The sequence below is a fragment of the Ascidiella aspersa genome, chromosome 8 (genome assembly GCF_963924565.1).
Source record: "Ascidiella aspersa chromosome 8, kaAscAspe10.2, whole genome shotgun sequence".
Classification (NCBI taxonomy): domain Eukaryota; kingdom Metazoa; phylum Chordata; class Ascidiacea; order Phlebobranchia; family Ascidiidae; genus Ascidiella; species Ascidiella aspersa.
In genome coordinates, this window is record NC_139454.1 from 13,179,913 (window position 1) to 13,193,555 (window position 13,643).

Sequence of the window (13,643 nt, forward strand, 5' to 3'; positions counted from 1 at the left end):
TTCACACAGTAGGAATGTCCCATAAAATAGGATCGGAGCCGATACTCGTTTCCAACTATTGGTATCGGTACTCGTCCGATACTAGGGTTGTATAGGTGACGATACGATTACAGTTTGTGGCGTCTTATTTATGTATTACGAAAAATTGCGTTTATTTGATTTCTAGATGGCAAAGCATTTCATAGGAGAATTCACGCAATAAACCAACGAAAAATTAACTTCTTTAACGCCATAACTCAATATGAGTGCAGTAAAATCACCAAAAGTTCGCACGATGTTCAAAAACGTATACATTGTTTATATTGTTTTGAAAGGATAGGTAGGTGTTATTCACGATAGAATGACAGCATTAGATTTGTACAAACTGCAAAATTATGTTAATTAGATAATTTGACAGAAGTATATTTCGTACGAGGTCTAAGTTCACATAGCGCTACGACCTGTAGGTGGTGTAAACACATAAAACATTAAAAAGGAGCCTTAAGCCTAATTGGCTCTTGGTTTCTTTTTAATTTAATGAATTAATTTGGATTTTGCTGTTTGTATTCAGAGGTATTGGCCTTGAAAATAATGCTGCATTATCACGTGATACTGAAACACACACCAATCCACAACCATTTTTTCAACGTTCAATAATTGCTGCGAATAACTTAGATAAAGATGTTTTTAAAGAGTGTTTCAATTTTGAACTGTGCAATCATCTGCCAGTCCTTTTCAAATTCCCTTTCGTAATACGGCAAACATGCAAACCAACTTTGGGAAATACACTATGGACAATATATAAACTGTTGCTACCAGGCATAGTAATACAAATCGAAAAACAGCTCCTCTGGCAATTTTAATTCTTGACCAACGTTTCGGCAACCTATGCAGGACGCCTTCGTCCGGGTGAATGACACTGAACGCCTATATAATAAACGGAAAACACACGAAGAAAAAAAAAATGTTTCCAGAGGAGCTGTTTTTTGATTTGTAACCCTATGGACAAATCGAAAACTGTGTATGTAGATCAGGGGTCGGCAACCTTTTTCTAGTCGCGGCCTAAACCAAACTCAGAAATGTCTCTTCGGGCCGCACAAAAAGCCAACCAAGAATTGTGTTATTAAAATGTTAGAACAACTGTGAATCAGGCGTGTGTCGGATTTTTTTTTTGCAATTAAAGACGTATTTAATTACATTTAAGGAGGCAGTAAAGTGTTGGCGCAAAGCGCGAAAAAAGCATTTTTTTGGTGTAAAATTCGACTCTACACATCCTCATCCGCACTATCAATAAAAAGCAAAAAAAAGAAACGCGATAACTTTATTGGTTAATCTAGTTCAGTATTTGCTAACTTTTTAAGTCTGGTCGTACCTAGCGAGCAAAGCGAGCCTTATTCTTTTGGTATTACGGGTATTTGTTTTAAATTTCTTGCAAGTTTTTATTACACTGCACTGATGGACTGTGTCTAGTTCGTGAAATACGCGACGGGCCGGATGAATTACTTTGGTGGGCCGGCCCGCGGGCCGTAGGCTGCCGAGCCCTAAATATTCCTATTGGCCTCGAACCGCAGTCTAATATGTGGTTGATAGTGGACCACAGAATATCATGGAGCCCAGCAATCCACACGTAAGATGAAATTTGTCAAACATATTGCGAATATGTTGTGAAGTATAAGTCAGCTCTTGTTGTTGTCAATGGTTACGAATCTGGGATACTAACTGAATCGTCAATTCACACAAAGAAGAACACATACTACAGGAGTAATTGTTGATTTCTGTCGTGACATGCTATGTAACATGCGAAAAAGGCAGTTTTTAGAAATTAAAAAAAATAAAAAAATATTAAATTGCTTAGGTCACATATCAATAAAAGCAAATGTACAGTCCTTACATGCTCCGGAAGATGCTATCATGGAGTACATTTCCTACACGCAATACTTTAGTTGCGACACGACTCTACGTTTATTATTCTATTCTGGTTTAATTAGATAACTGTGACGTCATAATTGTACTATATAATGTGTTATTTATAGGGCGATTATTTTTTGACCTAAAAGTAGAAATTTTGACGTAAAACATTAAAATTTTGACAAATTTTGACCTCAATATATATATTTTGACAAAATTTTGACCTACTAGAAATCCATTGATTTAAACAACATATTGTTGTTTGAAGTACTGCATTAGTATGTTGGTGACATCACCACACGTTTTAGATCAGTGGTTCTCAAACTTAAAAAAAAAAATTACGCAACGGTCCCCCCAAATTTTTATAAATTGCTTACGGTCCCTTGAAAATATAAACACATAAACACAAAATAACACGTTGTTTTTAATGGTATCAATGGGACGGGTGCACTTGCTTCTTTGCTATCCGCTCGGCTTTGTTAACCTCTAACGAATCACGTTATTTAAGTAAAGCAATCATGTACAGTTTTAAAACCGTTGCCGTACAGCTCACAGTGGCAACGCAGCAGCTGTTAAAACGTAATTCCCATTAGCACAATGCAACACTATGACGTCACAATGCACAATTTAACTCGAAGCTTACAATAACGTGAATAAACAACTAATCAGCTTGTTTGGAAAAGTAAGTTGCCTGAAAATTTTAATGCACAGAAAAATTTCTTCTTTAGGAGCGTCGTGTTGATTTTTTTTTGTGCTTCGCGTTGCCAGAAAATTGTCTCGCGGACCCCAGTTTGAGAACCACTGTTTTAAATGTTCTACTGAGTACCGGTCGAACGCAATCAGTTATTTTTTCGAATTTATGCAAAACTCATGAAAATACCTATAAATTAGACCTAGGTTGTCTGCAAGCTCGTGAATACCATATAATACAGTTAAAATGTCGTTAAATATAACTCAAAACTAATTATTTTGATAAAATGAACGACAGATTCAAAAAGCTGGCTATGTTTGTTTTTTATTTTGTAAATGATTAATGTGCATTTTTAATCGATTTTGACTAATTTTGACAAATTTTGACCTAACATGTAAATATTGACAAAATTTTACTTTTTGGACAAGTCAAAAAATAATCGCCCTAGTTATTAATATAACAATTTAACGTTATGTACTTGTAAGCGTTAGTTTCTATTCGGGGGCCGTCTTGCATGCCTGCGCTAAGTGAAAATTGTACGTAAACTACAGGATATTTTTTCTTCAGGACTCCTTAATGACGTAATGTTGATTTGATCGATTTGACCCAACTGATGTTTTTGTTAACCATAATATATTCTTTAATTTGAGACCAATCTCAAGTGTTTAGATTCTAAAAGCATTTTAAATTTTTAAGATCATAAGAAATGTGGATGACGTCATTATGACGTGTGAAACAAGATTATTTTCCGGGGACTTTTTGAGATAGTTCGTAGCACCTTCCTCGTCATGAATCAACAAAAAACCCTCTGTAGCAATTTGTTCCTTTTCTATATTTGGCCCTATGCAAAGGGCAGTGGTGACAAACTTAGGTGTCGAGACCCAAATATGAGTCGCCGATTGGCTAAACAAAATAATGTAAATAAATACACCTAAAATATAAACTTTAGCATTAAAAGGATCAAAAATAACCGCCAGTCTAACCATTAATAGGCGTCTGCGTAAACCAGTCTTGTTTATAACGTCACAATTACACTTGGTTTCAATTAATGGCGAAAGTCTATTGTCCAATATACATAGCATCGTTAGCCATTTGACCAATACCTACAACAATACAAGCCTGGACACGACTACGAGTGCGATTCGTCAAAAATGCTTCTGCCGTGTTATGCTTCACTGAATTTACCAAGCATGCTAGTTGATTTTTCCAGCGCTCTTGTTATGTTTTTTGCCAGAGCTATTAGTTTTGTGATTTAATATGGACAAATCCGAGATTTCTTGATGACGACGAAGGATTGGATGAAGCCATGGACCAAATCCTTATTGCAATAAAAAATCGTTTTTTCGTCCTAATCAGACGTGTAAAAAAAAGTATGTATGCGAATCGTAAAAAAAATCCTTTGCTACATCACGAGGTGGTCAGTCTCATATCAATAGGTTGCATATTGTTTTGGGGGTCGACGTCATCATTATTGATAAATTATTGTCTCTTCGGAAAATTGCCGAAGAAAAAAGTAAAACATACGTTTTTGACATTACAAAATTTCGAGTTAAGTTTAGATAGTGTATTGTAGTTTTATAATCAAAATAGAAAGATGAAGGATTTTAGCAAAAATTTTATGTTGACGGTTCACAGTCAAAACTTAAATAGGTCAGTGCTGAGCCTTTCCCATTTTTGTTGAAGAAAAAGGGCAAAACAAGCCATGATTTCGAAATACAACATGCTTCATTCAATACTTCTGAACGAGATATCTGCTACTACATAGGGAGAAGATTTCTACGTTTCCTATATAACAAAACGGGCGAGGTCCCAGCAGTGTTCAAAATTTTTAGGGTAAAAATGATTTTGCAAACAACCCAGAATGTCAAATAAGATTCGCAAAGCGCAAATATTGTATTTATTTTGGTAATATAGCCCGATTATTGCCAGGTGCCTAGTTTTAGAGGCGGCGGGCCGGGTGATTTACGTTGGATTGCCGTAGGTTGCCCAGCCCTGGTTTAACCTATACAAATGCATTTTATAAATGTTTTTTTCTGTTTTTTTTAAGAACTATACAGTATAATAACAATTGTGTTCACGTTACGGCCGGGTTGTCGTAGACTTTCTCCAAAATGCTGTTTTTGTCAAATTATATTTGTTAACGAAAATACAAGAGCATCTTAAATACGCCATTACTTTGAGCAGTGTGCGAAAGATTTGTGTGAAAATTAAACATTAATGAGGTCACACGTCACGGTATGACATATCTTTGCGACGTCGTCTTAAAAATGCCCAACAAAAGATAATAGATCCACCCTGCTTGGTGTGTGCGGCCCGCGTTCAATATGCGAAGAATATTGTGGACCCAGAAGATTTTCAGCCAGAACGCCATTGTTATTAAAGCAAAACATTCGCTATTCCAATATAAAACGGGGTTATTTGCGATTATACCTGACGAATATGCCTAAAACAGTGGTTCTCCAACTTTTACGCCTTTTCGCCCCCCATTAGGCAGTCAAAATCCAATTTAATGGCGCGCTGAATTAATTTTCTGAAAGCGGAAAAAATATAATAGAAGCGATGTTTGCGCAAAGCGCAAAAACACCCGATTCGTCAGAAATTAGTGCAGTTTTAAGCAAAAAGGTCTACAACAGCGGTTCTTAACCGGGGGGCGCGCCCCCCTAGGGGGGGGCCAAGCAATTCTAAGGGGGGCGCGAGCTCGACTTCAATATTTTTATTTTTTGCAGTGATTTTATTGGTTTCGTTTGGGTTAAGCATAACTTCTACATACAAACTCTGTTTTTTGTCAACTTTAACATTAAACCTGCCGAATTTTTTCACGCTCCGCGCGAGTCTTCTAGTTCCGTTTTAGAACAATGTTTTTTTGAGTGCCGTTGCATATTTTCTGTCTATTTGTAATACACATATCATCGACGGTATCACCGCACTATTTCATTAACTTATAGATAAACGATAAAAGTTATCGCCCTTTCGGACTATTTTCATCTATATTTTATATATGACAACAGGCTAGCAACATGGGGAGTCGAATTTTTTAGCGCGAAAATATATTGTTTTTGCAATATTGCCGTTGTATTGTGTGTCGTTACATCTTTTGAAACAGGATAACGCAATGTTTAATATTTGCGCTTGACCTTTTTTTGCGCTCGACATCATACAACCTTACAACTGTGGAGTCAATGCCCTCACAACACGTTTGTCAAAATCAGCTCGTGTCGAGCACGAGCAATTTGTTGTGTGCCCAATGCGAAACGCCTCCTAAGTTACAGTTTATCCAATTCGACCAACTAAAATTCAATTTTTTCGCGCTTCGCGCGACCAACAATACCCTTTACTCTTTTTATTTTGTCTAAGTGATATATAATTGCAAAATGTCGAATTGCTTTTCATAGGGGGGCGCAAGGCATCAGAAAATTATCTAAGGGGGGCGCGACTGAAAAAAGGTTAAGAACCACTGGTCTACAACAATTAGTGCATCCAAAGGATATAAAAGTCTGACTTTTAGACATTGAGGTCTTGGACAATGCACTTGCTTGACTTAACAAATGTGCATAAGAAGATTAGGTTTAATAATACTTGACCCACCCAAACCCAAACGCTAACCATCAAATAATGTGCGTTGATTTAAAAAGTACATAAACGCTTTAGGTCCCAATACCTCAATTTGTGATTTAACAATCCTATATTAATACCATGATCGAGAAACATCTGATGCCAACCCGAGTTTGAGATTTTTTTCCCAGCGTTTAAATAATTTTTTATTAATGCAGATTATATGGGTTAGAATTCGGGTTAGCGTGTAGGGGTATGGTCTGATTAATGAGTCTTCATTTATATAATTGCCAAGATGAATCGACCACACTCCTACAAGATTTGAGATGGCCTGTCTTCGTGAGGCCAGATAGGTCCAATTCTTTCCTTCAGTTCAGATACATGAACAGTCAATTTTGCTGTCTTAGTAAAAGCTGTAAAAGCCTTCTCATTTTATATTGATTGAACACGCTATTTATAGACGAGAATCAGTTAAGAAAATTTCTGCGAACAGAGAAAGATTTACGTCATTAATTCTTATAATACTTAACAAAATATCACGTGATAACAAGGCGTGGTCTAAACCTTTTTCTCTCGACTCTTATAGACGGAAATAATATTTTTGTCCCAATATGGCTTGAACAAAAGCGCTTCGATCTACATTGCGACGTAACTGGCGTTCGATTCTAAAAAATACCGGATTGTTGACAATAAGGCAAATTTCAAAACATGCGTTAACTTTAAACGGATATACGTCACATCACATACAGCTCTGACGCATAAAAATTGGTGTCAGCAATTTGAATTTTTGCAAATTCGCTGCAAGGAGTATCGCAAACATTAGCATGTGGTTGCAAGAAATCTACGTAACGGAATTTTACCGAAAACTTTCCGCTTATCGTTTGCACATTGGCTGCAAGGAGTAACGCAAACATTTAAAGGATTGCAAAGAATTTAGGCCATAGATTTTTACTGAAAATTTTCCGTTACGACACATCGATTAAAAACAAAAATTCTCTGTGTAAACACAATATGACGAAGTGGCTACTATAAGCGTTTGGGTTAAGGTGGGTTTAAGTGTTATTAATTCTATCTCACATTTTTTGTTATCTTTTGTTTTTAGCGAATGTTTTTCAATTTATCTGCGTAAAAAAGACCTGCTGCTCGTAACTTGCTCCAATATGCAAAGGCACGCGAGTATCAACCCCACCCAAAATGTACTTTAGTTGATTTGAATTGGTATTACTGTATATAATCTAGTTATTCCTATACCTTGGTCTTTTTAATAATAATTCTACTAACTCTGGAAAACACAAGCAAAAAAGCATTTTTCGGTTGCATTGTATGGCACAATTAAGGTCAACTGATTTAGATAGTAATGTTGGCACTTTTTAGAATAGCCTATGCCAGGAAGCCAACTCTATTTTAAGCACCTAAATGCAAAAATGTTTCAAAAACCCGTTGAACTTTCCAGTATGTCTTCTTGACCTATTTGATGGCTTAAAGTTTTTAACCTTACCTTTCACCTTTTTAAAAAAAATACGAATTCATCCCCAAAAGTCTTTGTAATGAATTTATTGTCGTGTGTTTGTTCAAAAAGTTCTCTAAATGTTTTCGTTGTGTTGGTCGCAGCAAATTGACAAACACTATTAAACCTAATCCGAAAGATGAACGCAAAACGCATCGCCAGAACCCCTTGAAAGATCAAATTTCAGGGGGACAATTGCGAACAGTTCAATCGGCAAAGTTTATTTACGCTACTTGTATCGTGATCGGCATAAATGCGTAAATGCGTAAATAGTGTTGTAACAAATTTTTCACGTATACATGTATAAGCACAGTTCACGCAGAAGCGTTTCGTTTTGTTGAATACCATACTGATAACCAAATATTTCGTTAGATTATAACACCGATTGATGATAAAAGGCAAAACGAAAGGCAACAAAGCGTTGGTAGAAAAATGTATTTATATAAATTTTATTATTTTGTAATAATAATTATAACTTAACCTATATAAAAATAGTGACACGAAGCTTGAAATGTTTTACGACGAATAAAAAGTAATTTTATCAACCGAACTTTTAAATGTTGTATTCCACCTATGCGAAATACCAAATCTAGAGAGAAGTGGAATTATGTCAATCAAAGTAGCGTCGGATTTATTTAGCATAAAATCCAATAAAAACAGAGAAGGCAAAGCCAAAATTATCATCTTTTTAACCGAAATTGTGGGGTAAAATCGAGTTCCTTTGTCAAATTTTTTTAATGAACTGTTTATTGCACTTATATTGTCGTGCTCCGTTCGAATCACCGTATCGCGGGTAAAACAACTCACATTTTTTCCTTTATATTGCGTTGTGTGATTGACATCATTACAAATCAGTCTTGATTTAACAATACATTCATGATCACAATCACAGGACAAGTGTGGGCAGTCAGGTGCACCCAAATCTCTTTTAGAAATAATAGATGAAAGAGATGTCGTCGAAATTTCTTTGTTAATAATGGTAACGTCATTAGATTTTCTGTCTACGTTAGAAAGATCTTCTTCTTCATTTTGATTCAACTGCTCTTGAAGATCTTCGATTGTAGCCTGTTTAAGTCACGTGATTTTATTGTTATTATTTGTTTTTTAAATAATCTGTATTATACAAAGAAATGTTTAATGCTTCATTAACCTGGAATAAGTGGAAATATTTACCCACAGTGCAACCGACATGTTAGGGAAATCAGCAAAAAATAAATATGTTTGGGTCTAGAAAACTAGATCTCATTTTTATTGGTAAGGTTGTAGAACCTGAAAATTCCCTTATGTCAATGCATCTTCTTTTGTAGAACTATGTTCGTGATTACTTGCAACAGGCCAGTTTATATTTTTGCATTTACCGCTTTAGGAAAATCATCCCGAAGGCGCTATACATGACATGTTGGGCTGTGTGACTCGTAAATTCTACAAGTTAGATGGACTTTGCTGTTACCCCAAGCAATAATGCTGTTACCTCAAGCAATATGCTAATCTCTTTTTTTTACAAATGAATTACATATTCTTTCAATTTAAAAGTTTTGCGCATATAAACCTATTAAAACATTTTTTCGCACTTTGTACTAATGAACTGCATTACTGCAGATTTGCGAGTTTGCTCGACAACAACAAATGTTTCAACCTCAGGCCATACCGGGAACGTCGCTCGACCAACTGAGCTACACAGCCTCGAGAAACGATAAAAGAACCATTGCCTATACTACATCCTGTTCTTAAGCAAAACCTTAATTGAAGGGGATGAACTGACTGTATTTGTAGCAACTGAAACGTTCATATAGAGCAGTGCTTCCCAACCTTTTTCAGTTCGCGAATGAAATAAGACCAAACGAAAGACAAACAAATTTATGACAAAAGAAACAATACTTACACAACCAATTTACTATTAGGGCGAAACTTGAGCTTGCATATTGTATGGTTACGCATTTGTTACCGATAATAATGCAATAATTTCCCGATATAATAGAAAACTGTAACATTTAGAAATGCTTCGCGACCCACCTGAAACAGCTTCGCGACTCACCAATTCGACCCACTGGTTGGGAAGCACTGATATACGGTATACACAATGTGTATTCTGAGATCAAGCCCTTCTTGAGTCGTAGTGGCCAACGCCAACGGTACACATTAAGTACACCGTATGACTTCGGACAGGCTTGTGTAGCTCAGTCGGTAAAGCGATAGTTCCTGGATGGTCAGAGGCCGTGAGTACGAACCTTACCATAGGATATGGTTCTTTTGCATGCCTTGCTTGCACTATATTCTTGATTAGGCTGACTAATTTTGATAAACGTTTCAGAAAGCTTTCAATGTACTATAATAATGTATGCCTTTACGTTGGCCACTAGGGGAAGGTTGCCCATGATGGGACACGTTTTTTCAAATGATTGTAGTTTTCAGTTATAACAATAATTTTGAATAATATCATGCCTACTTGATACCTATACCCTTTACGGTTAAAAACACCTATAACTTTGCCTCTAACGTTCTAACTTTTTTATAAAATCGTTTTAGAAAAAACGTTGTTGTGTCACGTCTTTAGAAACCAGAGTTTCATATGATGGGACAGTGTGATTTGCAAGATGGGACTGGAATAATCCGTTGTTTTAAATTGATCTATTTGTACCACAAGCATTAAAAACAACTTTAACTCCACCTGCTACACTTACATAAGTTTAAAACTAGCCTGTTTAGAACATTTTTTCAGAATTTTAGAACGAATTTGCTGTGGTAAGCGAAAATCAATATTTTTAAATTAACAGGACAAGTGTGTGGCAAAGAGTGACTGTCTTGGAACTTTAGTTTTGTTGTGTCTATATTTTTACATTGAATACATTATACAAATATTCTGCCTGTAGTGATAGCTTTCAACACACACGACCTAGGCCAATTCTTGTCTGTTTGCTAGTTTGTATTTAGTGGACTTTTAAACAATAATTTTGTCCAGGTGCATTTCTATTTTATGGATAGGGAAAACGTATAAAATGTTTTACGTCATAAATCAAAAATTTATAACCAACCATATTAAAATTTGTTAGTTGAAAACTTTTGAACTATAACAAAATGTTAGCTTCTTAAAAAGAGGTAATGGTAAGTCCATTTTTTGTCACAATACCCCAAAATGTAGGTTGCAACAAATAGTTCCTCACTTGGGAACGGCCTGTCCCATCTTACGCACCCCACATCACCATATACAGAAGATATACTGAATGCTTATAGGTACAAGATAATATGAAAAACTTCCCTGTATAAGTAAGCCTGGTAAATTACCCATATATTAGTAAAAAATGAATTTTATACAACTTCAACAAATATGAAATAACTCAGATATAAAAATAATAAAACCAGCAAGAAAACACCCCTATTTGTGATATGTCGTAAAAACGCCGTCAGCCTACTTAAATGGTTTTGTGCTAAAAGGTTGGCTATAATTGGGTGCTTCCAAAAAAATTAGGAATTGGCGCTACCTAATGGCACGTGGATGTAATCCCCAAGTACCGACTCAGGCAACGTCCCATCTAGTGCAACCTTCCCCTACGACTCCAAAAGGGCTTGATCACAGAATTCACATTGTGTATATGAACGCTTCAGTTTTTGTCCTTTACATTGTTAATTCATGTAATGTATGACCAAAAATGGTTGTACGTCGTTTTTCGCAAAGGCAAAAGTGATCAGTTATTGTTGTTAATTTTTTTGTAGATAAAACTAGTTCCGGGTGTGTTCGAAAAAAGATAAAATGCGATAGTTACATCCGAAATGATTTAACATGCCGTCTTACTTTTATTTAGTTTTGGATTTTACCTCACGTTTAAACAGTAATATTGCTTAAATGGATTAAACCATAGAATAAATGTATCTACCTTAAGTAAACGATTTTCATTTTCTGCCCTGTCTCTATAAATATCGGCTTGCACACGAAGGCATTCCTCTTCTACAGCATTTTCTTTGGCTTTTGATATTTCACTTTTTAAAAAGGTAATTTCCGATTCCTGTAAAATATAGTGTAAATTTTAACTTGACGCTCTTTAAATATTTGTTATGCTTTTTTTTTAAAAGAATGTATAACAGAATATTTAATTCTGTATGAATACTACTTAGTTCATATATAACCTTTATACTTGTTGTAGTGTCAATATAAAAGAAGGGCACACCGATGTAAAATGTTTTATACACGATACCACATATCAAGGAATTTTCGTAAAAAAATGTAACTTTGTATGCTACCTGCATATAAATTATTTTGTTTGCTTCTTCCAATTTGTCAGCCAATGCTTCAATAGTAAAGTCTTTTTGAAAAAGAAATGAACTGCCCAAAAACACAAAAATAAGGGTACATTAGGCTTAAATGTGATTTGGCATATTTAAATAATACCTTAGGCTTAATTGAAAGGAATTTCTCACTAAAATAATCAATATATTTGGGTATACTATATACGGATCTGCAATCTAGCTTGATAATAAATTGCAAAGTAAAAAAGGTCTAGTAGATCGACGTCATCGATACGAGCTTGTATCATCTTTAGTTAGTATAAATGTAACCAAACATTAACTGTAGATGATACCACCTAGTATCGAAACGTCTTAATCAAATTTATGTCGATCTACTCGACCTTTTTAGCTTTTAAATTCCTTATCCAGCAACAAGCAAGATATTCTAGTCTTTTTTCATTTGTTTTAGCATATAAAAAAACATCCAAAGGATGCCTTTATTTTTGCGCATGTAACAAACTATTGTATCAATAATATTGGGCATTATCTTAATTTATTTAAATGTAGGCCTACCCCTTTAAATAAAAAAAAATGCCAACAAAGAAAATTATTTCACGAAATTTGCGTTTTGTGACATAATCGCATCATAAAAAAAGACCATGGTACCTCAATAACTATGTTTAAATAATTACACTACGAGATATTTTTTCAAATATTTTTGTGTCTAGCCACCTGCTAGGTGCAATCATCAGTCAAGGTCCGATATGAAACTACCGCGTATATTTATAGGAATATAGTTTACCTGCTTTCCCAAATTGCGCTTCCTTTGTTGTTCTCCCATTGCCTCTTGTGTTGTTTCCTCCTAGTTTCCATCATTCTTAGAAAAAACGACCTATTTCGCATCCAACCGTTACCGCTTTTCTTCTTGGCAGACTTCTCTCTACTGAGCAAACATGATACGTTAGCAAACTTGCATAAATGAACGAAAATATAATGTAATGTATCAAACCGTTTTTTTGTTAAGCTTGTTTGGCCACAGGAACTACTTTTCAAAGACTCAACTGCGTCTTGAACTGGCTGCTGAACTACCACATCGCTATCCGATATACTCGACGACGATGCGGACGCCCCAACATGTGGAACACGAGGAGTGCTATCATCGCTCAGGTTAGGGGAGAGCTGTGCCATAACCTTCGATGTCGAATGGAGTTCCGAGTATATCCATTCGTTGCTAGCAGAATTGCGTGGTAAACTTGGCAAACTTTGCGGAATAACTCCAAGCACTAAAGGTTCGTCATCTGTTAAGTCGACATCGGAGCTGTTGTTATTCTCATCACAGAAGTGACCTTGCAAACGTTTAACTTTGTCAGCCCGAGCTTCGCGCTGTGGTCGCATCACTGCTGCGTCTGGCATATCTCCTTGTTTTGGCAGCTCTGTCCTGGTTTTATAATTAGTTGGTTTGCTGATTGACAGACATCGCCTGCAATTGGTGTGGTCTTTCGACGTTTGATACAACGCTGCTTTTCTTTCAGATGATGACGTTGAAATCGTAGTTCTGGTCATTGGCGATCGTACTTTGTTATTATAAGGCAGGACGATTGTTCTTGGACGACTCAGAGATCGCATTGGAGTTCTCGTCACTTTTTTACTCTTCTTTGGAGTAGTAAATGTTGAAGAGTTGATCGTCTTGTAAACAGTTGTTGATTTTTCACACCGAAATTTTTCATTTCTATTTGATGGTGAGCAAATGCCTATTTTATCAAGCTCACCTTTATAAGGCTTTGC

General features: G+C 35.7%; 1 protein-coding gene across 1 annotated transcript; it reads right to left on the reverse strand.

Annotated features, from left to right (window-relative positions):
- Positions 1–7,871: 7,871 nt before the first annotated feature.
- Positions 7,872–13,271, reverse strand: LOC146136214 (uncharacterized). Its single transcript, XM_083396182.1, has 5 exons — positions 12,868–13,271; positions 12,661–12,798; positions 11,874–11,955; positions 11,510–11,638; positions 7,872–8,702 (listed from the first exon to the last, which is right to left on the reverse strand). Exons 1-5 carry the CDS (start codon positions 13,269–13,271, stop codon positions 8,154–8,156), a joined length of 1,302 nt encoding a protein of 433 aa, XP_083252308.1. The 3' UTR covers positions 7,872–8,153.
- Positions 13,272–13,643: the final 372 nt, after the last annotated feature.

Coding starts and splice junctions, on each gene's coding strand:
- LOC146136214 (XM_083396182.1), bottom strand. CDS start 13,271: ATGCCAGACGCAGCAGTGATGCGACCACAGCGCGAAGCTCGGGCTGAC. Junction 11,956..12,660: donor AGCGCAATTTGGGAAAGCAG/GTAAACTATATT, acceptor GTTTTTGGGCAG/TTCATTTCTTTTTCAAAAAG. Junction 11,639..11,873: donor ACAAAATAATTTATATGCAG/GTAGCATACAAA, acceptor TATATTTTACAG/GAATCGGAAATTACCTTTTT.